The following is a 25,535-nucleotide window of genomic DNA, read 5'->3' as shown; positions in this document are numbered from 1 at the left end:
AACATACTCAACTTCATTCCCAAGACCTTTAATATTAAAAGTACACCTATAAGTATAGTAATGTAGAAATACAGGGGTTTTTGTTATTATTATGTTCTTTTCTGAATAAGAAGAAATACTTAATGACCTTTAAAAGGCTTCCATGGGTGAAACTGATTACAGGAATTGAACTAATATGTACCTCAAAATCCCAGACCTCATCATCAAAGATCAAATGCACTGCCTCAAGTTAAGTGGTTTGGGTACAGTTCAATATAAAACCCTAGGAACTAAAGAGAAAAGGTATTGTATGTTAGATAAGTGTCACATCCAACAAACAATATGAAGATATGAATACGGTAATTGCTATGGAGTTTCTCATTCAAAAATAGAAGAAACAAGAGACCCATAAGCAATCACTGCTTAATAGGAATTCTAAAATCTGGAAAGGCCCATGTTGGCAGGTCTCTGATGGGGGATACATCCCTTGGAATTTACCTGAGTTTAGCTGTGCTTTCTTGGTTCCTACTCTGCAATTTGAGTCATCGTCCTGTCTCCACTACAAGTGGCCCTTCTTTGCAATTAATTTTTTTTTTTTCGAGTACCGGGAATCGAACTCCCAACCTCGCGCTTGCCAGGCAGGCGCTGTGCCACTGAGCTAAATCCCCAGCCCCAGCAATTAACTAAAAATTTTTAGTCTATTTCTTGACCATAAGAGATTAGGGGGTTCTAAAGACCTCTTTTCATTTTTTTGCTGTCTTTGATGCTTTGACTCCAAGCAGATACAATTTCCTTAAAAACAGTTAGAAGCTTCTTGTGTATTCAGTTTGTGATTCACCTCATTGGATTAAAGTTTTGCCCATAGCTCTTCAAGATAATCCCAGTTTCAAATTGCCATGAAAAATAAATTTTACACAGCATGGTGTAAAATTTTACACAGCATAGTGACTATGATTAATAATAATGTATTGTATAAGTTGGGAAATCTACAAGAAATGGGTAGATTCCTAGACACATGTGAATTACCAAAGCTGAACCAAGAAGATATTAAAACCCTGGACATTACCATAACAAGCAAGGAGAATGAACCAGTAATAAAAAAAATCTACCAACTAAGAAAATCCCAAGACCGCATGAATTCACCTCTAAATTTTAAAATAACTTCACAAAAAACTCAACATCAGTATTCTTTAAACACTTTCCTAAAATTAAAAAGGAAGAAACACTGTTAAATTCATTCCATGAAGCTAGCATTACATTGATACCAAAACCAGACAAGGATTTTCAAAATGAACTAAGGAAACTAATTTCCTTAATGAACATAGATAGAAAAGTACTAAACAAGATACTTGCACAAAGAATATAACAAATAAATAAAAATATCATATATCACAACCAAGTTGGTTTCATTCCAGGGATGCAAAGATTGTTTATATGTGTAAATCAATAATGTAATATATCACATAAATAAAAGTAAGAATAAAAATCATATGATCATTTCAATAGAGGCAGAAAAAGCCTTTGACAAAATCTAACTTCTATGTATGATTAAAAGCTTGAAGATAATTGATATAGAAGGACTCTTAAAATGATAAAAGTCATTTATGACAAACCCCCTGACAACATCATATTAAATGGGGAAAAACTGAAAGCATTCCCACTAAACCTAGGAACAAAACAAAGGTGTCTATTCTTTTTCTAATTTTAAAAAGAAAAAAATAAAACACAATTTCAGAACAAGATAATAGGAGAGTAATAATAATTAGTAATTACATATTGTTATCTTCAGAGTAATTACTCAGAGTACAAGACATAGGCATGAGATATTGTACAAAGAATATTAGCACAAATCTTTCTTTTCAATGAACTAAGAGAAACTAGCAGTATAAATTCTTAACCATTCTTTTTCAATATAATACTCAAAACACCAGCCAGAGCAATTAGACAAGAGAAAAAAGTAAAAGGGATTCTAATAGGAAAAGATGTCAAAATATCCTTATTTTCAAATGAAATAATCCTTTACATAAAGGATGCCAAAAAAAAAAAACCTCCACCAAAAGACTCTTAAAACTAATAAATAAATTTGGCAAAGTGGCAAGATGCAAAATAAATGCACAAAAATCAATAGTATTCCCAAACACTAAGAATGAAGCTGCTGAGAAAGAAATCCGGTAATGAATCCCATTTATGATAGCTTCAAAAATTGAATTATCTAGGAATTAACATAACTAAGAAAGTGAGAAACCTCTATAATGAAAACTATATTGCTTTGAAAAAAGGTACTGAAATGGACTTTAGAAAATGGAAAGACATGCCCTGTTCTTAGGTAGGTAGAACTAATATTGTCAAAATGTCCATATTACAAAAATATGATATGCAGGTTTAATGTAATCCCCATCAAAATATCGTCAACTTTTTTCATAGAACTAGAAAAAAATAATTCTAAAAGGTATATGGAATGAGAAGACTCAGAAGAGCAAAGCAATCCTGGGCAAACTGGGAGGAAGTATTTCAATTTCAGACTTCAAATTATACTACAAAGCTACAATAGTAAAAACAGCATGGTATTGGCATAAAATAGACATACCGACCGATGGAACAAAATATAAGATGTAAAAACAACCCCAAGCACCCTCATCCATCTAATTTTCAAGAGTGGAGCTAATAATACACACTGGAAGAAAGCATCTTTTAACAATGGTGCTAGGAAAACTGGTTATCCACATGCAGAAGATTGACTCTAGACCTATATCTTTTACTGTGTACTAAAATCAAACCAAACTTTTCCAAAGACCCAGATATAAAACGAGAAATACTGAATCTGCTGGAAGAAAAAATTGGTAAAACTCTTGAAGATATAGGCAATGACTTCTTGAACAGAACACCAATCACACAAGAAATAATACCAGGAATCAACAAATGGGATTATATTGAAAAGCTTCTGCAAAGCAAAGAAAATGAAAAGTGAAGCAACAACCTATGAATGGCAAAAAATCTTTACCAGCTACTCCTCAGACAGCAGACTAATACCCAGAATATAGAAAGAACAACAACAAAAAAAAAGACTCGCGAAAGTAAAAGACCCAATCAAAAAAGGGACAACTGAAATGAATACATATGTCTCAGAAGAAATAAAAGTGGCATATAAGTACGTAAAAATATTCAGCACTTTTGGCCATTAGAGAAATGCAAATTAAAATAACACTGAGACTCTACTTCACTCCATTAAGAATGATCATCAAGGATTCAAAAACCAACAAATACTAGTGAGAATGTTGAGACAAAAGAAACCCTTCTACACCACTGGTGTGAATGTAAACTTGTATAATCACTTTGGAATTAAATAGGAAGGTTCTTTATAAAACCAAAAATAGAAATTCTATTTGAGCCAGCATACCTCTTCTGTGTATCTTCCTGAAAAAGTTAAAGATACCATAGTATAGTGATCCATACCTACCCAGCAGCACAACTTACAAGAGCTAAATCATGGAAGCAGCCTATATGCCTATCAATAGGTGAATAGATAAAGAAAATGTGGCATACATACAAAATGGAGTGCTACTCAGCCATAAAGGAAGATCATTTTGAGTTATTTGTAGGAAAATGGATGGATCTTTAGACAATAATACTAAGTGAATTATATATATTTTGAGTTTCTATTATTAAAGGAAGCATGTAATATTTAACCATTTGTGACTAATTCAAAGAACAAATTAAAGAAACATGTTAAGAAACAGGGAGGTAGAAATCAGAAAGGGATCTGGGAAAAGAAGGAGAGGAGAGGGGAGATGTGGGGGTAAAAGTGATCAAGATACAATATGTATATGTATGAAATTCTCAATTTGAATGTAATTAATATGTATTTTAAACATACACTAATATAAAAAGAAATAAAATGATGTATATTTCAGAGTTACTAAAAGAAAATTTTAAATGTTCTTATTTTAAAATGATAGTGTGTGAAATGATTGATAGGTTAATTAGCTTGGTTTAATCATTCTTCAGTGAGACATATTAAACATCACACTGTACTCCATAAATATATACAATTAGTTTTGTCAATTAAAAAGAGAGATAAGTCTTCCTTTATTTTAGGCTCCCTGTGGGCTGAGGTTATAGCTCAGGGGCATAAGCACCTGCTTAGCAAGAGCAAGGTCCTCACATTGATTCCCGGTACCAAGAAAAAAAAAGATTAATTATTTTAGGCTCCCTGTAAGGCTGATCTGGTATAAAACCCTTAATATTCTTAGAAATTTATTTTTTTAAAGGAGAGGATCAGCCAAACATGCTCCGATGATCATGCCCCTCTGGAAGAGTTTATGAGTTGATACTTTAGATATTTTTCAGGTCTGAACAAACACTCTTACAGTCTCTTCACGCACATGGGCATTATCCTGAGATTCATTCTTATTTGAAAGAATGAGCCTTTTCAGGCTGAGAATGACTTATTCTGGATTTTTCACCTTTACTGAAGCTTGTACTTGGAATTTAATAGCTTGTTTGTTAGTTTTTCTGCATCCTGCTTCAGTTTATCAGTAGCTAAAAGCTAAACAACAACCCCAGTAGATTGCCTGGAAATCTCCTTAAATAGATCATCAGATTAATTATGTATATTTTTAATTTCCATAGGAAACAGTGTTAATAAACTTTCTACCATCCTGAAGCTTTGCATAACTATTGCCTCTCTCTCCTCCAAACCTTCCAGATAGCTCCTTGAGACCATTCCAGGTTTTGACTATTTCCTGGTCCCAGAGACAATACTACAACATTTAGGATTTTGGTACACAATCAATTATCTATGAATCTGTCTATTACAGCTTGATAAATCATCCAAAATCACAGTGGCTTAGAAAAACAATGATAAGATCATTGTCTATCATGGTTTCTGTACATAAAGAATTTGGGAAGATTTCAGCTGAGTTGTTCCACCTCAGGGTCTCTCCACTGGGTGCAGTCAGACAGTAAACAAAATTGGAACACTTTAGAGCTGGCAAGACATCTTCCCTTCAGTTATAGTCTCAGTCCACCTGAAGTTGCTCTCTCTACATGGGCTGACTTGGGTTTTTACAGCACCTCAGGGCAGCCAGACGAGTGATGTGTGCAGCTCATGATTTACAAGTTCCAGCAAACCAGGTTGAAGCTTCATCATTATTATCATCTAGCTTCATAAGTTACTTAATGCCATTTTCACTATACTCTGCTCATTAGGAGCAAGACAAGAGGAGGGGAGACAGACCCCATGTCTCAGTGGGAAGAGTGTCAATGGTACATGATAGGAAAAACACATAGGATGGAAGACACTGTTGTCCTCTTTTGCAAACACAGTGTGACTTCCACATGGGCACACACAAAAAAGGAATTGTGAATTGTTTTTCCTCTTTTTTTTTTGACAACTGTCTTAGTTATTTTTCTTGTTGCTGAGACAAAATATTCAACACTCAAAGTTAAGGGAAGAAAGGTTTATTTCAGCTAACAATCTGTAGATGTTTCAGTGCATAGTCAGCTGGCTCCAAGGCAAGGTGGCACGGCAGAGGGGCATCACAGAGGAGAAAGAGTGCAGGAGACAGTAAAGTAGCAAGCAGTAGTGACAACAGCAGGCAGAAAGAGCTGCCTTCTTTTTGCCCTTTTATATCCCATAGAGCATGTAAGCGTATTGATTGGTGACATTCATATGCAGGGTGGGGAGTCCTTAATCCCAGCATCACATCATTAATCCCAGCATCACATTCTTATCCACATTCACACACCCTAATCACCCACCTTTGAAACTCCCCACCTAGGATGGGCATGACGCTTTGGGAGGACATCTAGCACAAGCCATAACAATGACATACCACTTGCCATCCACATGGCCATTTTGAGAAGGCCCTCTGGGATATATGTGTGGGGTGGTCCCACCTGAAGACCCACATCACAGCTATTCTATAAAATTTGCTTTAGCCTACTGAGCTGAATATCAGCTGATCATCAGCATCAGAACAGGAATTTATTTGGAATTCACAATTATTTGCAAATATTTCCATATCTGAGAAGAACTCAATGAGTATTTAAAAGTACAATTTTAGATGGCTTGGTCAGTGGTTTATTTTTTGCATAAATTACCTTCATTATTTTTTGTGCATGTCTTATAAATAGTTTTGGGTGGAAAAAAATGGCCAGTAATAAGTTAATATATATCTAAGTCTATGCCTCCAGGTGAGATTTTTCACCTGAGTTTCAGACTATGTTTACAATCACATACCCCAAGTTTCCATTTGAATGTATCAGGGGATACCTCAAACACTTTATCTTCCACAACCTAATGTGATCTTCTTTTAGTGTCTTCTTTCTTGTTGAGTGGCATCATCACCCAGCTGGTGGTTGAAAATGGAGTTAACCTTGACAACTTGTAACCCAGTTTAGAAATGTGCATGTGTGTATATGCAAGTGTGTTTGGCCATATGTGCATATGTAATTTATTTGCTCATTACCACTTTCTTCACTAGAATATAAGCATCAAAAACGCAAAGATTTTTTTCTTCCTGTTCACTGCTGTATCTCTACCACAGCTAATAGGTGCTCAATAAATATTTATTTTAAATATGAGTAAAGAAATGGCAAGTGCTCAAGAAATGAATCCCAGAAATTCCTTCTTCCACAATCAATGATAACAGTGTCTTCCCTTGAAAAAGAGATGATCTGTTGATATGATTTTCTTGGAGAAAATCTGCTTTTCATAACCTGCTCAAAATGACTAACATCTTAATTCATTTCACCACATGTCATTAAGCAACAGGATGTATTTGCTGTTCTTCATTTCAACTTTGTTCTGCAAATCTCATTAAGACTCTTAATACATGATCTTGAGTGGAAGCCATTATGCATTTGATAGGGGCGAAATTTCACATAGATCAAAGACTCCTAGTGTTTTTGGAATCAGGTAAGCTTGGAATCAGACAGACCCAGATTTGAATCTCAGATTCAACATTTACTGTATTAGCAATATAACTTTGCAAAATCATATACCCTGCATTGGTCTGTTTCCCTAGGAATCATATGACTTGCCAGGTTGGTTTGGTAATAGATTTAAGTGTGATTGTAAATGCATGGCACATGGTCATAATCAATAAATGATATCCATTTATTGTTCATATCTTCCTCCTCTGATAAGGAGGAAGAAATTGAGAGCCCAAGAATTGAGGAGAATTTCCAAAGACCTTCCCTGTTCTCTGCATCCAGGTGATAAAAGCAGCCAGGTTTACAATTAAGCATCATTCAGCCATCATTCACTTTGGGGGAGTTTTTCATTGGAATCTCACTATGTTTGGCCTCACACTGTTTCCTAAGGAAGGCTGGAGACTCCATTACATCCTCGCATTGATTGAAGCTCACTATGAACTTCAGTTCCAACTGAGCAATTTCCTGTTCCAATTCGAGGGAGACTAAGTCCAATCAAAGAATTGGGTGACAGATGCAACAGAAAGAATTTCTCCTACCCTCGTTTTTTAAGAATCCTTTATTTCCTCCTCTCTCCAGAATAAAAGAAAAATCAGAGATATGATTTCCACTAAAACATTTGACTGTATAAGTACCATGTTCTTTCATTATGTTGAAATCCTTGTATTATAACAAACAATTCCCTAAAATGCAATTCTGGTGATCTTTAAATTCAATTTCACATATAGACAAAAGTTATTCCTAACAAAACAGTGACTACATTTTATAAGTCAAACTGATGCATAAAATAAATAAAAAATGAATAATAAATTTCAAATAAATTGCAGAGTGCCATCCAATTCAGAAATTGGCATGTACTAAAACTGGCAAAATGGCTCATTTTCTACTGCATTTAATCAGAGAATGATGAAACAGGGTCAGCTAGAAGTGTTTACTGGTCAGTTATCAAGGATGGTAGGTAAGCAGCAATATTAAACTAATTGGTTTCCTAGCTAATTAGAAAAATGGAGAATATGTGCCTAAAATTCTTTCCTTATTAGCAGAGTCTGACTCTTCCTGTGAATATGCTCAACTAAACTGTGCTTTCAGGTTTCTCTTTATTTTAGCTTCAGTTTACCCAAGCTTGAGTTTCCTCAGGCTCATCTCCATTTCGCACTTACATGGGAATCTTACCACAGTACTAGTGCATTTTGTTCTTAACCTGCTAGAAAGGCGATTAGACATTCAATGTAACATAAAAAGCTCACATTTGTTGTAGCTATGTTTTCTGAATCAAAAGCATACCTGTTAATGTGGATAATTTGAACTTGCATATTTAAAAGGTGTTCAATGAGTCATAATGGTAAACAATAAGACCCTTAAACTAGCATTCATACCTCCTCCATCTTCAAAAATTAAATGGACAATTTCTACCTACAACAGATTTACTTTTGTAGTGGAGAATTTTAAAGAATTGATTTAATTAACTGTAACTATGCTTAGAAGCATAATTTGAAGTACTGTTGATGAATAAGGACAGTATTTTCCAGTATTGAGGGAGTCCTCTTAAAATTATTTTGTTCATCGTTCAGTAAACATTTATTAAATATACACAGTTTACATGACAGTGTGCATGTGGCATCTTTCTATTTAGCTCTGGTAGTTAACTGAATGAGTTAAATCTCCTCAGTTGTCCAATAACAGTACGTGGGAAAAGGCTATAGAAATTAAATGCATGAGTCAGTCTGGAAAGAAACGTGAATGTGTATATTTAGGGTTACTTTTGTCTTATGTGCTAAAAACAGGTTACTAACTAATGACCTTTTCTAATCCACTAGATGCTCAGTTTAAAAGAATTTTGTTTCACTCAAGCAGTGAACTATATATTTAATCGTAAGTTTCTAGTGTTTTTAAAGGTGAGAACAGCAATTTGCAAGATTCTACACCAAGGAAAGGAAAAAATGCACAATAAATGTAGGCAGCAAGAGAAATATATTTTGAGGGATTGTCTCCATTTAGAAAGTAATTTTAGACTGAATGACATAGAATAGGTTTGCATTTTAGAGAAAAATAAAAAAATAAAAAATGAAGTCATCAAGGCCACTAGTTTCCAACCTTGTATATTAGGATCACTGGATTTTTAAAAAAATATAGATCTTTAATTCTCTCCCTGATTCTGATTCAGTTGGCCTGAAACGGGCTGGGTGAAAGGACCAACATACATATAGTTTTAAATGTCTCCACCAACCAAAGCTGAAACCCACAGCTCTAGGACACCCCTGGCATTTTTAGTATGAAGTCCCTGAAAGTAGTTTGCTTAGGGTCAGTGGAGCTTATCGGCCAGTGGAGATCTGTCTTTGCTAAAGAAACTGATACTATTTCTACTTTACTTACACACTGGTTGGAACCTAATTACCAATTTATAGTAATTAGAAAGTTCGAGACTGTCTATAACCCAAGTGAAATCAAGTATCCTTCTCCTCACCACCAGTGTGCTTCTTTTCTTGGTAATTACTAAATAAGTATTGAAATGGTTACGAAGATATTATAATGATTACTATTCCTGTTAATTGCACATTTTTAAAAACTTCCCCTATTTGAAACTTAACACATCATTTACATTTTAAGGAAAAGAAAGACAATATTTGAATCTGAGTCTAATTTAAGACTTCATACATGAGTTTACATACCTGCATGCATGAAATACCCAAATGTCAGACTGAATATTCTTTGCCAGCTTCCTGACATAATTTTAGCCTTTAGGTTAGCTTCTTCCACTGAATTCTGAAAATTCCATGCAGATAGAGCCATTCTCCAACTTCACACACTGTCGCCCAGAATCTGGCACAATTCTTATCCTAGAGTCAACACTCCACAATTAATTGCTGAAGGAAAAATCCATTATTACTTTTTATTAAGAAATGAGATGGAGTGCCTTGAACCAACTTGTGCAGGACAATGCCACATAAATAAAACTACTTCAGGCATAGCTTTATAATGTAGTAATCTCACAGCTGTTTTTTACAAGTTTTGGTCTGAATTTTGTGACTATAAATGGTTGATTAAAGAATATAATGAATGCTTTTTATTGGTTACACTAGATGCATTCATTAATAAGAATTACTGATGTATTAAGGAAATGAGCCTTCTGTTTTCTAGCCCGATTTTCCTAGAGAACAGATCTACATGGCAGAGTGACAAGGAGTGTTTAGAAATTATTCACACCTGGTATCCCACCAGCTCAAATTCCAAGTCATTGCCAAGTTGCAGTTCAATATTCAGTCATGTTTAAGGTTACTGTTATGGTTTGTGTCTAGATGTCCTCCCAAAGCCTCATTCAGTCATGGGGCAGACTTCTAGAGTTTGGGATTGACTCGTGGTCCAGTGCTGGAATTATGGGTGTGAGTGTTACACCCACCCTAAGGTGGGTAGCTGCCATACAATATAAGGGAGGGAAAGAGGCTTGCTCTCTGCTACTGCTCCTTCCCCTTTTACTCTTGTTACTTTTGCTGGTTTCCACCGCCATGAACTGTTGCCCTTTTCCATGTGCCAGTCTGCCTTGGAGCCAGTTGAGTATGGACTGAAACCTCCACAAACTGAGCTAAATAAACCTTTCCTTCCTTAATTTTGGGCATCAGGTATTTTGTCTCAGTAATGAGAGAAAAGTAACTAAGACAGTTACCCTCACCAGAGATACTGTGTCACAGTGACAATGTTGATAAACCAAGGGCCCCAAGGACTCTTGAACTTTCTTTTTCATTTGCAGGCTGCATGTACTTTCCACAGAAGGTAGTGGCACCTTGTTACTAATCTAGCTAAATGAGTCATATGGAAGCCAATCTGTCCGCCTTCAGGGTCATGCAGTCACTCATCTGAGCACATATACTATAATCTAATCAAACCATTCTGAAATCCTTGCACTTCTTTTTAAGCCATGAGCTCTCTCACTTCCAAGTTTATACTCAATGAAGTTTAATTAACTAAAATAACTCTTCTTCCTTACCTATCTTAGGATCTTCTGTTGACCTTATAAAACTCATTTCAATACTCAAGGTACAGTTTGTCCTTTCTACATCTTTTGGGTTACAGTTAAACTCTGATTCATATTATACTAAAAGTTCTCTATTTAGTATGGCTTTTGTGAATTGTATGTCATCAATGTTAACTACCAACATGCAGTGAACACTGATGAAATACAATTCATACAAAGTTTTCTTGTATTATGGGAAACAAAACTGTCACACAGGTAGCCCAGGTCCTTGCTTCAATAATAATGGAAATTAAAACAAAGAGGACAGCACAGATTTATAAACAAAAACTTTAATTGGAAAATAAGATAAAAATGGAAAAGACTGGCTTAGGCTGAAGGGGGCACAGTGCTGTCAAAGAAAATCAAACTGGGCCGTTAACAAAGAAAACGAGATCAGTTATATAGGATGCTGCTTTGGGCTAGAGTCTAGTTCATTAATCTCTCAGTTCTTGTGTTACAGCTCTGAGAAATCCTTAGGGTTTGAGGGGTAATTCAGTATCCAGAGATGACTGTTCCTGTTAGTCTCAGTCTTACGGAGACACTGCTAGAATTCACAGTGTCTGTAGGTTTAATGCAATGACTGGAGACTTATAGGCACTTTTCCAGAGGTTCTGGAGCAAAATGTCATAAACTCAGGTAGTTGAATGTTCATGCTAACTGCTTATCTTAATATCCTAGTCTCAAAGTTGGGTGAGAGGGGACAAATACAAAATGAAGACAGAGATGTGAAATTTTATTCAGCTTTTACTTACCCACTGTGAATCTGTAGACCCAAGTGCAATTTTGCTTTGTGTTTTGTTTTGTTTCATTTTGTTTTGTTTTGCTTTAGCAAAAGCAACTTTAAGTCTCTGCTTCCTCTACCTCTGAGGGAAGACAAATCATGCTTTTAATGAGTAACAGATTAAGGGCCCAAGAGCTTGATTGTCCTCTCCCTCTGCAATGATCCCCAGTAGTTTTATTTCCTCATCAAGTTTATTCTTGGAGACACTATCCCAAAGCCATCCTGGCTGTAATAATGCATCTGGTTATTAAAGCTGACAGGACTGTTTGAAAGAGCGATGGAGTAAAGAAGAGTACATACTACACTTTCAGTGGGTAAACAGGACCAGAGTTGGGGCCCAGCAGTGAACCTGCCCTTTGTCCTTGAAGGCCTCTAACTATTTATAACCATTGCTGTTATCTTATAAGATAAATAGTTAACATGGCTGTTCTACTGTCTTGTATTTCCTTGCTGAAAGAAACTGTCAATGAGTCCTTGATTGATCAGTATTGCATGTCTCTATCTGTTTTCATGAGAAACCACTTTGACGATATCAATATGTAACACAACAAGCATTGTTAATTTCCTACCACTTTGTTTGTAACTGTATTGTCTGCACTGTTCTTTTGCTATTTTGTAAAAGGTTGTCTGTCTGTTAATGTTTTCCTCCTTTTATTTTAAAGATAAAAAAAAAAAAGAATACAGCAGGGGTTGCACTGTACTGTGAAAGGCAGTAATCTACTTATAAAAGAAGATGATCCAATCAATGGCTATTTAGGGCTAAGTTAGTATTAAGTAGTTCATTTCAATCTCAGCTTTTCAACCCCACTATTTCATTCCCTCTTTTGACTCAATCACACACCCAGGTCCTGTATGTTTGTCTCTAAGGCTATTTGGTCTTTACACCAAGAAATAAATATATTTTTCAGTCTTTTATCTAATTAGTAAATAATCAAAACAAAATATTGCTGACATCAGCTGAAATGGCACATGCTTAAATGTGGTAGAGATGATTCACTGGCCAAAATTTCAATGTTAAAAAAATCAACCCTGCCTGGCCTTCCTTCCAGCCATCATACCTCAGTGAAAGGAGTCACTGGTGAGGAGGTAATATGCTATTTTTGACAACCCTTAGGCTGTAACTACTTATTAGATCCTTCTTGCATATCTCTGTCTTCCTGAGAAACCACTTTGAAGATACCACCACGTATTACAGCAGCCATTGATATTTTCCTACTAATCTATCCATAACTGTGTTAAGTTTGTAATGTTCCTATCCTATTTCATAATGTATGTTTATTATTATGTGTTTCCTACAACAACCATTGAGAATAGTTAATGATTTTTCAATAGGTCAAAAAAAAAAAATCAACCCTGGACTATAAGAAAAACTAGCTACATCACACTCTTAACTATCTTGTGCATACATATATTTTTTCCTTTTTTTCCTTTCTTCATTTCCCCTTTTCCCATCACAGTTTGTCTTTTCTTTTGAACAGTTTCTTCCCAATTTATAATATTTATTGTACATTTTGGATCTTATTTACTTGTTTTTTCACACTAGTGAGACAATACGATGTTTACATATATGGGTCTGATTTACTTCACTGATGAATATGGAAAAGTTTTGCATTACTATTGTATAGACAAGATATCATGTCTATACCTTCTACTCTGAATGACAACTAGGAAGGCAACAATACACAATGGATCAACTGCTGTAACTGTCCTAATAACCTGTTTTGAAACTTGGTTTCATTGTTATGTTTATCTTTTTTTAAAAGGAAAGAACAACTGGGATGGGGAAAGGAGAAAAGAAGGAAGGAAAAAAATATATATATATACACACACACAAGATAGCTAAGAAAACTGTACGGCTAATATCCATTCATTTATTGAAAGGAACAGTTAATGCTTAATTGTTTGATAAATCTTGCATGCCTATAGCTGGTAATGTGAACAACTACTCTGACAATAACAATACCCAATATAACAATCATTGTTAATTTTCTATCATCTCATTTTAAAATTCTGTATCATTTTTATTGTTTTCTGTTGCTTTGTTTTCATTTTTGATTTTTAAATTCTCTTTCAAAGAAAAATAATTTTTAAAAGCCAGCACAGGAAAAACTGGCAATGGTAGAAATATTCACATCAAATAATGAATGTGTAATCTCTGCTATATAACTGAAATGAACTGGAGCATGTGAGGGGTTCATCTTAGATCTAACATTAATATTACAGCCAAAATTAATGGACAAGCTGGGCTGTAGATGGGCCATGATACTAAAAGGTTTTTTTCCTAATTCAGAGCCAGGTTCAGAGGAGAGGCTCAGTAAATTTTTTTCATGAGTAAATGAATGAACAAACAAATGAATAATCCTCTTCATTGATGTGCAATGTAATATTGGAATTTGGAGAACTACCTGTAAAACAATCTACTCAAATCTACGGATGAATAAACTGGATTTCAGGGAGGTCAATACTAAAATACGGCATAGTGTTCATGTTTGGTAATTAATTAAAATGACCACAGAGTCATTATTCTTATCTTTAGTTTCTCATGCTGAGAAGTTAACGAACTATATTTGTTCTATGAACAACTGGGATGAACTTGAAAAGAGACTTCCCATTCCAAAAGCCTCCTACACTAACAATTAACTGTGATTTATCTTTTTACTTCTGAAGAATTTTAAGCACCTTCCATTGAACTTGACTGACAATCAACTTCTGCTTCCTCTGTCTTTATTCTCCCAGGAAGAAGACGTGACTCGTGAAAGTCGTTTTAACTTCAGTGGTTATGGGATGGGTCACTGCCTCCAAGTGAAAGATGGAACCGCTGTCAAGGCCACACCTGCCAACCCACTTCCGCAACCCCCCAAAGATGCAGATGCCATCAAGAAGAAGTTCGTGGACCGGGCAAAAAGGATTGACACAATATCTCGAGCTGCCTTCCCATTGGCCTTCCTCATATTCAACATCTTTTACTGGATCACATACAAGATCATTCGGCATGAAGATGTCCACAAGAAGTAGATGTGCCCTACAGATGCTGGGACCTTCTCGCCTAAGTGTTGTGCTTGTAAATACACAGTGAAGTTGTCTTTCTATCACTTTGACAGAGGAAAAGCCTGAGGGAGGGGGGAGGGAGGACCATGGGGGTGGGCTTCTTGGCACCTACATGAAAAAGTTACGTGGGCAATGATGAAAACTGTTTGCACAAAAGTAAGATGTTGCAGAATCACATGAGCATAATCTCCATCTATAGTCTGTAGCATTGTCCTTTAAGATGACACATCAATCAGACATGACATGCAGGGTCAAGTTCTCAAGGGCTGACTATCTTTTGGTTTGGTTTGGTTTGGTTTGGTTTTGACTAATTCTGGTACTGAAAAGTAAGCTTAAAACACACACACACACACACACACACACACACACACACACACACGCACACCCTGAAAAAGCTTACCATCTGATTGTAGTGACTAGTCTATAGTGAGTTGAGGACCAAACTTTTTCAGGAAAATGCTGCCTCGTTTTTAAAAAAAAGCCTCCTAAGCTATGTTCCTTACAATGTCTGTAACTAGTGTTTCACCCAAGGAATCCTTTCGTGGGTCGTGAAGTATTTCTACTTATCCAAAAATGACAAAAAACAACAAAGAACAGATTTCTACTTTACTGTCTATGTAGGTGTGCACTTTAATATTATTTTTCTTTCCTAGATGTAATTTTGGGGTTAAATTGTGTATTGTGTAGTTATTTGATAATATATCCTCGTAAAATAGATGCGCATTTTATTTTAGATCCAAATTAGTGCAGTCTATCTCTCACTCTCTCTGTGTATATATATATACATATATATATATATATATATACACATACAGAAATTTTTTTGCTGTTTATGTGTGACTTGAAGTGCCCACGTGTGACTTAACCATTGCAGCCATTCGGCAGCAGTATTTATGGAGATGGTGTGTCCTGAATGGTGTAGCTCAGATTAGCTTAAACTTCCCATTTCTGCTCTCATTGTAGATGTAACTTCTAGTCCTAATGTTTGACATTATTTCTACTGTCAATCTAAGTGAATATCATTTTAAATATCCTTGATTAACTTAAGGAATTTTAAAATTGTACTGTGATTTTCATAACCTGTTGCCTTTTTGGTCCCAGAGCTACGTGGTTTAAATTCTGGCTACATGTTTTAAGTAAGAAAAAAAAGACGTATTTTTGCTTACTCAGATAAAATACAATCTGTAAAAATATAAGGAAATAATTAAATTTTACATGTGCTGTAAAAGGGGTTATTTAAAAAAAAACATTTGTTCAATTTCAATAAAGTTAAGTGTGCCACAAACTTCATAAGAGTCTTCATTTTTGTCCTTAAATGTAAATCTTTTAGATGACAATGATAGCTTGTATTTTTGCATCTGGTCGTCTTCATAAATTTCCTTGAGACTCCTATTCAGCTTTTTTGTTATTGATTGCTATAGCAATCACATTAAGAAAGAAAAGCTATGCTAGTCTCATTACAGAAATCTAAAAGTAGTAGAAGTAATAGCCATTGTGAGCAGGATCTAAAACCAAGTACTTTATATGAGACATGGAAAAGTTCCAACAGCACTGAGGATCAGTAAAATCTTAAGGTGAAAAGAAACTTACAAAATCAACTGGTCCAGATGCCCATTGTAATTTTGCTGGCAATGGAGCTCCCAGATGAAAAAAATACTGAAAACCCCAGTGGAATAGAGGTAACTTAACTTAACCCTTGTAAATTTTCCTTAGCTAAAGATATACATCGTAGTATTCTCAGGAGGATGTGGATTCGTAAGTCAATGGTTATGACCTACTAACCCTACACAAATATTGAGGTAATTTAAGTAATTTTAATGGAGAAAAATATTATAAAATGTTTAGAAGTATGAATTTTGGAGACAGATACTAGTTCAGCCACCTATCAACAGTATGATCTTGGATAACGTACCGGACTTCTCTGAACAATTCCTGTTTTATAGTTTTAGGAGGAGTATCTTAGAAAAATGAAGGCAAAGCCAGTAGCATCATACCCAACATATAACAAATTCTCAATACATAATAGATAATAATAGAATAATTATCCTGAATAGTGTTGGTTATCTTCTAAACAAAAGCTTTAGAAAGTCTTGCCTTGGCAAGTTTAATGGAATTCTTTTTGCATCATTCCTAAAACACTGTTTCTGTCTTATTGCTCACTGCTGTCCCAAGAAGTGGTGTCTCAATTCTTTTACTCACTCTGCAAAGCAGTAAAATTGAGGCTAAAATGCCATCTCAACATGGGTCTAGCTGTGGAAGTGTCCTAAGAAGAACCCTGATACTGCATATGGCAGAGTGGAAAAGCACTTTTGGGAGAAAATCCTAAAGTAAATGGTCATATTTAGTCAATGTGTATACCATATAATTTTGGAGGCAGCGCAGTCTCCCCTAAACAAAATAGCAAAACACATCTACCAACTGCTTAACTCTACCTCCAGTGAAATGACTTTGTAAATGCATCAATTTGGGTTATAAAAATAAGATAAAATCTAATGGAAGATATTTACACATCACATGTGCTAGAGAAAGAGAATTCCTCTGAAATATTATTAGAGATTTTATTTAGAAAAGTTTTCTTTCACAATAGGAAATTTGAAGGAAAATAGTCCAAGAGTAAAATCATGGCTTGAAGAAGAGGACTTGCTGCCTGTTTTCATTAGGTGTTTTATTGTAAAGAGAAAGAAAACAGTAAAAATGATACAGAATTTTAAAACAAGATGATAGGAAATTAACAATGGTTATTATAGAGCATATTGTTATCTTCAAGGTAGTTGCTCAGATTATCAGATATAGGCATGCAAAATTGATCAAACAATATAAGCCCTAACCGTTCCTTTCAATGAACTAATACAAATTAGTAGTACAATTACCTTAGCTACCTTGTGCATGTATATATTTTCCCTTCCTTTCTTTCTTTTCTCCTTTCCCCATCGCAGTTGTTGTTTTTGAGAAGTTTCTTTCCCTTTCACAGTATCTACTGTACCTTTGGATCGTATTTACTCTTATATTTTCATGGGTACTCCACAATGTCTACCAAAGCTTAAATGCCCATCAAGTACTACTACCACCTCTAGGAAAACATTGGCAAAGGAGCCTATGCTGTGCCTACTAATGAATTCATGTAAGTTTACCCCGATACAGAAATCCCACAAGGTAACCATCTACTGCCACCATTTTTCAGACAATGGATTACTGGGGGATTTATTTTTTAAATGTTTTTCGATTTCTACCATTTGGCTTTAAGAACACATCAAAATTGCTTATGCTTGAGACTATGGAATTCTCAAATACCTTGGCCCTAAAGAGACACTACAAATCAGACCAGCTGTGGATTTTTAAAAATCTCCCAAACAGTGTTAGCGTTAAGCACCTCATCTATGCCACTGAACAGAACTGCCAAATTCTGAAAGCAAAATTTCCAATAAAGATTAAATGAATATCATTTTACATTTCACTTACTCCATTAATATCAAGTAACAGGGTTCTAACCAAACCACAGCATAAAATTCTGTATCGTATGATTCACAGCTTTGAGAAATCTACTCAGAATTTTATTTTTTATTTAGGATTATGCATTGCCTAGTCTAAACCTGAAGCCAATTTGCTGGATGAATCTAAATCATATGTCTGCCAGATATACTCCTTTTAAATCGTTCAACCTCAGCTTTAAACTTTTTCTTACTTTCATCAATTTAGGTTTTTTTCTTGTGAAAGGTATAATTGGAGTGATCCAAACAGTATATATTCTTCATAAATCACAAAATAGGACGAAAGATTGTATGACAACCTCATACTGCTTTCAGAATATCAACATGTTTAATGTCTACCATAGTGTTTGATTCTAAAGTGTAGTTTTTTTTCTTATGAAAGGTATAACTGGAGTGATTCAAACAGTATATATTCTTTATACATCACAAAATAGGACTAAAGATTTTATGACAACCTCATACTGCTTTCAGAACATCAACATGTTTAATGTCTACCATAGTGTTTGATTCTAAAGTGGCCAGATGATGAGAAAGTCAGTTTTAACCCTTTGATCAATAAGCAGAAGCCTTAAGAGCTAAATGCCTTTACAAAACTCATCTACCACATTAGAGGTTAAACATCCAGCAAAATTTGTTTCTAAACTTCTCAGGCTGTATACTTTCACTATATCTACGCTGTGTAAGCAAAGAAAAGCCTAGAAAGTAAAAAGTCACAGTAGCATTGACTCATCCTCAGATGACAAAACAAATTGAGAAAGATGGCATACAATAGAATATTTATATGTGAAATGTTTAAGATATATAGCTCAAACTTTTGAATATAGTATTAAGAACATCTGCAAAGAGATTCAATAACGTGTGACTCTATGGTTCAAAAGATAATGGAGCTGAAAAAATGACTGATAGAATTCAATTTCAAAAGTGTTCATTTCAATTTTGAAGAAGTGAAATGACCTTCACTTCGCCTCCCATGTTGCAACATGAGAAAAGACGCACTCTTCCTATTCTGCTGCAAATGTATTTTAAAAATAACAAGTAAAATATTTCCCCAAAGATGAAGGCAGTATGTATTCGTTGTTTCTTGACTATGAGCCAGCATTTAGGAAATACATTACCACTCTGGCACAAATGATCCATAAATAAGAGGAGACAGCAAAGGCTTGGGGTATTCTTTCTGAAGTCGACGCGGCACTGGCCTTCTTATGGTAGGGTCCAGGCTGCTCACGGAATGGACAGCTTGATCAGTCCACACATGGACTGAAGCATCACTGAAGGCTCCTGTTCTTCAAACATGATGGGACCACGGGTAAGAAGACCCTTTGCCAGCAAAGAGCAAAACTAACCAGGAGATTAACAAATTCAATGGATAATCATTTCTTCAGCTACACCTACTTCCTGAGGAGAAATATTTAGGGGCAGGGTAGTGAAACAGAGAGAATAAAGGGACGATAGCAGACATAAAATACCTTGTCAGATCGGGTCACTCTGCTTTAAACTCCAGTGGCTCCCCATCTTACTCAGAGAATAAGCCAGATACCTTACTGTGGCCACAAAATCTGTCCTGTCCACCTAATGTGCCTTCTTATCCCTTCTCTCTCCGTCACACTGGCCAACTTAGCAATGTATAAACATGCTAAGCACACTTCTTCCATAGGCACCTTGTATTTGCCGTGGCACTTTCTATGTCCCTAGAGTAGGGGTTGGCAAAATTTTCCTGTAAAGAGCTAGACAGCAAATGGTTTAAGCTTAATAGGCCATACAGTCTTTACTACTATTCTTCAACCACACTATTGTAGCAACATGTAGTCATAGACAATATATAAACAAATAGATGAATCAGTGATCAAATAAAGCTTTGCTTACAAAAGCAGGCCGCAGACCAGATTTGGCTTGCAAACAGTACTCTGCCAATCCTTGCACTAGATACATACAGAGCTTAGTCACTCATTTAACTCAGGCCTATACTCAAATGCCTTCTTATCAGAGAAGCCTTCTCTCACCACTTTGTATGAACTAGTACCCACCAACCATTATGCTCTATTTCCAGTTTCTGTCTTGTATTTTTCACTTTCTGACAGCTGGCATTGCTGTGTCGGTCTATCTGTCTGTCTGTCTCTCTTTCTCCAGGTTGAAAGTGGAAATTGGTTTATGGTTGCGTTTGCAGGATTTAGACTTATACATGGCATTTCGTAGATGTTTAATCAATGTAGTATTTATTCAGTTAATAATTGAATATTTCATATTTATTAGCAAGCTGAAGGTTTAGATAGACCTGAGGAAATTATTATTACCCAAATGGATGAAAATTGCTGTCAAAACTTAAGTAGGTTTGAGTCTGTAAAAATGACGGAATTGCAGTAGAGTAAAATTTTCAAAGATATGTTCAGAAAATGCCTGATTCTACAGATCATCGAGGGTATGGGATATAAGCAGCCATGCCTGTGCTAAATTGCTGTCCTTTCCCGAGGACTTTTATCAGAAGACATGGGCATTCTAAGATGTGGGAGTTCTAAAAGGTACTCTGGAGGATCTCCTGCATTCTACGTGTAATCCTCCTTATCATCGTTATCTAGTGGCAACTTAGTTTCCCTTAATCATCAGGATCATTCCTTAAACTAGAACAGTAAACCCCTCTGTTTCCACTGACACTCTCGTACGATTCCAAAGCAGCAGGAAAAAGTCTCAACTTTTAGTTCACCTGCAGGAAGCAGAGGCAGATATTTCAGAAAAGGTTATAGACTTGATATTTTTATCTAAATACTCTTAAATGTTTCAAAAGGATAAGATCATAATTCTCAAATACAAAATTAACAAATGTCAAAAATAGTATTTAGCTTACGAATTAATAAAAAATAATATTAAAATCAGTCCAAAGAGCGCTTGAGATACTAGCTATTTATAAGCAAAGTTAGGGTAGGTTCCCTAGGTTCCACGTAAAGCTACTGATGTCTCCCTCACCTGGAAAGAGCAACCTTTAGGATTATTTGATCTTTACACAGAAATCACTTGCATTTCTATTGCACAAAATTTTTCAAATTCATCTCCGCCTTTACAGAGGAACAAAACAGCCTAGCCAAAACAATGTCAAGCCCAGTAGTACACTGAAAGAGCATCTGGAATCTTTTTTGCATAGTTCCAACTTTAAGATGACTTTTAACGGACAATTTCAATCCAAATGTGATACTTAACTATTACCTGATTATAAATATCATACTTTACTGGTACCTAGAAAGTTAAAGCGGCATGTCCCATATCACACAGCATGTTAATATATCTTTGGACTCAGAACCCAAATCCTCTAAACTCTATTTCCCCATATATTTTGGGTAGAGAAAGTTATGGGGGCTGGGGATTTAGCTCAGCGGCAAAGCGCCTGCCTGACAAGCGCCAAGGTCGTGAGTTCGGTTCCCGGTACCGGAGAAAAAACAAACAAAAAAAAAAAAAAGAGAAACTTTAGGGGCTGGGGATTTAGCTCAGTGGCAAAAGCGCCTGCCTGGCAAGCGCAAGGTCGTGAGTTCGGTTCCCGGTACCGGAGAAAAACCAAAAAAAAAAAAAAAAAAAAAAGAAAAAAAAAGAAAGTTATGAAAAGAATTTACCTCCTTTAAATTATTCTAATGCCACATGATTATTTGCCCATTTTCTGGAAGGCAGGTGAAATGATGTTAAAGGCTCAGTGTGTGGAATTGTATCTAAATTCAAATTCTCCCAGTCTCTTATTTGCAAAGTATCCTTGGGCACAATTTAATGCCTCAGGACTAAAGATAGTACAAAGCATAATAAAACCTACCTCCTACAATGGCAGGTGAGTATTAAATTGATTACTACCTGCCACTTAATTGGTACTAAATAATATTAGTTCTGATTTCTCTTCCCATCAACCTTTAATTAATGTTTTATTGCACTAGTGATGCCATTCAGAGCTTATTGTCTTTGAATGGAGTCCTTCCCTATGTGCTCTACTGTAACTACTGTAATTTTAAACCATCACCCAAACATCAAAATGCCTGGTTGAGAGTGAAGATATCTATGCCTAGAGACAATCTAAACACGCTTCCTTGGTAACTGGGTTTTTATTGTTTCATTTTGACTTAATACAGAAAGGAAAACATTTTCCTGGTTTAAACATTAAAAAGGCTTAAATTGGTATAACCAGGGCCAATAGAGGAAGCTACTGGGAGGACTTCTGCTATATATAACTAATATTGATGTAACAGGAGTACAGTTCACGGATTGCTTTCACATAAATTCTATCAAATCATCCTGTGAGCACAAGGACAGCAGCCCTGGGCTTCAGCCAATTTCTCTTGAGATGGCAGTTGCTTCTGCTCACAAATGGAGAATAATGGCTTCCCATTATTAGGTGAGCCATGGAGTAGATCTTCGCGACATAATGACTATCATCACCACCACCATCAACAGCATCATCATCATCAAAATCATTATTGCCATCATTTTATAGATAAGGCAACTCAACTATAATACAGTTAAAGATCTGTCCAGTGTCACTGAGGTGGACCTTCCCAGTAGTCACTAACTGTGTGACTAATGGCAGTATCTGTAAGAAGAAGATGGCGATATTTGTGGAATCACCCCACCTTTCCAGGGCTTCTGTGAGAATTACATAAAACCATGAAAGTCAAAGGAATCTGGAAGCAATTCTATGGATAACTAAACTGGAGTACAAGGGGTTAAGTAACTTGCAAAGGGTACACAGCTCATAAATGTCACAGTCAACATTCAACCCCAGGCAGCCTTTCTGCAGAATCCATATTCTTAGGCACAGCCTTATATTGCTTCTTCAATAAAAGAAATTATCATGATGGGATGGATGCTATTACCCTCCTTTCTCCATCAGTTACACTCCTCTCTAAGACTTCTAGGTAACATTTTGAATATTTCATTCTTATAGAGCTCATCATAGCACTTTTTAATGACTTATTTCCTTATCTATCTCTTTTACCATGCTATGAGGTTTCAAGGGTAATATATTAGTTTCCTAGGGCTGTAAGTGTGAAATCAAGGTGGCAGCTGGGTCGTGCTTCCTCTCATGGCTCTAGGGAGGACTTTTTCCTTGCCTTATCCTATCTTCTGGTGGTCGCTGGTAGTCCTTTGCATTCCTTGGCTTGTAGCTCCATCACTCCACCTTCTGCCTCTATCTCCACATGACCATCTTCCCTCCCCAGGCCTGTGAGTCTCCAAATCTCCTTATCCTTATAAGGACTCCATAGAGGTCACATACTGATGCATTACACAGCCTCATCTTAACTTGACTAATAATATCTGCAAAGAGCGTATTTCCAAATAAGGTCACTGTCTGAGGTTCTGGGTGGACATAAATTTCGGGGGGACTATTCAACCCAAGATGGGCATCAGTTGGGTCCAGTTGTTTATACTCTTCCTGGCATACCTATGTATCAGCCAGATACAGCTTCATGGTTGAGCATTCGGGTACTGGAATGAAACTGCATAGGATCAAATCCTCTTTCTGCTTTTATCAACTGTAAGCCTTTGTGAGCTTTCTCAAAGCTCTATGTCTCAGCGTCCTAAAGTGTAAAATAATACCTATTTCACAGAATTCTAATAAAATGTCTCAGAGTCCTAAAGTAGAAAATAATACCTATTTCACAGAATTCTAATAAAATGTAAATTAGTTAATTCAGATCAAGTGTTTAGAACAGTAACTAGCCCATAACAATGTTCAGGCAAGATAATTAACATTATTTTTGCAAAACAAACACAATATTTATTAAATAAACTAATGAAAGCAAGGAGTGCCAGAAAGCACTAATAACACCCTTTATTTTTGCTGTTAACGTTCTAAAATATTTTCACATTAGCCCTTTGTGTATAACCTTTTTAGAGCATCAATAAACATTCAATTTAAAAGACAAAAGGGCTGTAGGAGCAAAGGAGGTGAAAAAGAAAAGGCCTGCCTCCCCTTCTCCCTTAGGACAAAAAATAAAAAAGATCCATGGACAAGCAGTATTATTTCTAAGAGCCCATGCCAGGAAAATGGAATTGCTTTTCTGAAAGTAGAAGATTAATACCTGAAGGGTCTAAAATGTAATTATGGTATTGATCTCGGGAAACTCATGGTTGAATCTAGCTTTATTTTTTTTTTCTTTTTGGTATCATTAAAATGGGCTCACATGTCAGGGTCTGCAGATGGCAAAGCATCTAAACAGCACACATCAAAGCAGGCAAAAAGATCCTCTTAATGGGTTCCAAAAGGTATCTCTCACGGTAACATTAAAAGTGTGCTATCAGGCAATTTTCTAAATGGCGTTAGGAACTGGTTTAACAAGCTTTTAATGAAGTGGCATGGCAATAGTAGGTGACAAATCAACCCAAAGCTATTGTGTCCTAGCCCCATTCATCTTGTAGGGTGACTGCAAGGGCAGGAGGACCCCAATCCTCGGTACTGGGAATGAATTAAAGCTGATTTCACACCTCTTCACTCTAGCCCTAGTGAGGAAATGACTTTTAAATTCCACTTATATCTCCTTTTAAGAGATAAATTTGGTCACATTAAAATTTTAAAGCTTTTATTTGAGCAGACAATGGTTCATGAATTAGGGCACAAGCCACAAATGTTTTTGGTTCCACTGAAGGGGCACAGGGGAAATTTTAATAAGGTTCATGGAAGCAAAGATGTTTCTGTCATACCATCAACCTCAGTTGGCTACTGAATGTCCCCCAAGGGCCAGGGATATAGCTCAGTGGCATAAGTGCCTGCCTGAATGTCTCCCAAAGCCTATCTGTTGAAGGTTTGGTCCCCAACTTGGTTCTTCTGGGAGGTGGTAGAATATTTAAGAAGTGGGGCCCAGGGGGAGGTTTTCAGTCATTGGAAGCATGCCCTCATAGGGAAATGTGGGACCCTAATTTTTTTCAGTACTGAGGATAGAACTAAGGGCCCAATTCCCAGCCTTTTTTATTTTGAGACAGGCTCTCACTAAATTGCCCAGGCTGGGCTGGAATTTGCCATTGTCCTGCTTTAGTCTCTAGAGTGCTGGGATTAGTGTGTGTCACGAAGGCTGGCTCCGATGTCTTCTTATCTCACTCTTTTTCCTACCCAGTCTTGAGGAGAACAGGTCTCTTCTCCCACACATCCCCACCATAATGCCACCAAAACAATGAGGCCAATACGGCACAGACTGAAACGGCTAAAACTCTGAGCCGAAACAAATCTGTCCTCTATGCTTCTGGGGATTTAACCCAGGGCCTTTGCACTGACCTATATTTCCAGCCTTTTTCATTCCAAGACAGGGTCTCACTAAGTTGGCCAGGTGGGACT

At 36.2% G+C, this 25,535-nt stretch overlaps 1 protein-coding gene across 3 annotated transcripts in view; it reads left to right on the top strand.

Annotated features, from left to right (window-relative positions):
- Glra2 (glycine receptor, alpha 2) overlaps positions 1-16,030 on the top strand; it is a 189,716-nt gene extending 173,686 nt beyond the window's left edge. For all 3 annotated transcript variants that reach the window (XM_005409182.1, XM_005409181.1, XM_013506979.1), the window contains exon 9: positions 14,442-16,030. In XM_005409182.1, coding sequence (XP_005409239.1) covers positions 14,442-14,720 — 279 coding nt within the window. In that variant the 3' untranslated portion in view covers positions 14,721-16,030. The remainder of the gene's footprint in view (positions 1-14,441) is intronic.
- Positions 16,031-25,535: the final 9,505 nt, after the last annotated feature.

This window comes from Chinchilla lanigera, unplaced genomic scaffold, assembly GCF_000276665.1.
Source record: "Chinchilla lanigera isolate Chin_1 unplaced genomic scaffold, ChiLan1.0 scaffold00118, whole genome shotgun sequence".
Taxonomy (NCBI): Eukaryota; Metazoa; Chordata; class Mammalia; order Rodentia; family Chinchillidae; genus Chinchilla; species Chinchilla lanigera.
The sequence above is the reverse complement of the archived record's forward strand: the minus strand, read 5'-3'. Positions and strand labels throughout refer to the sequence as shown.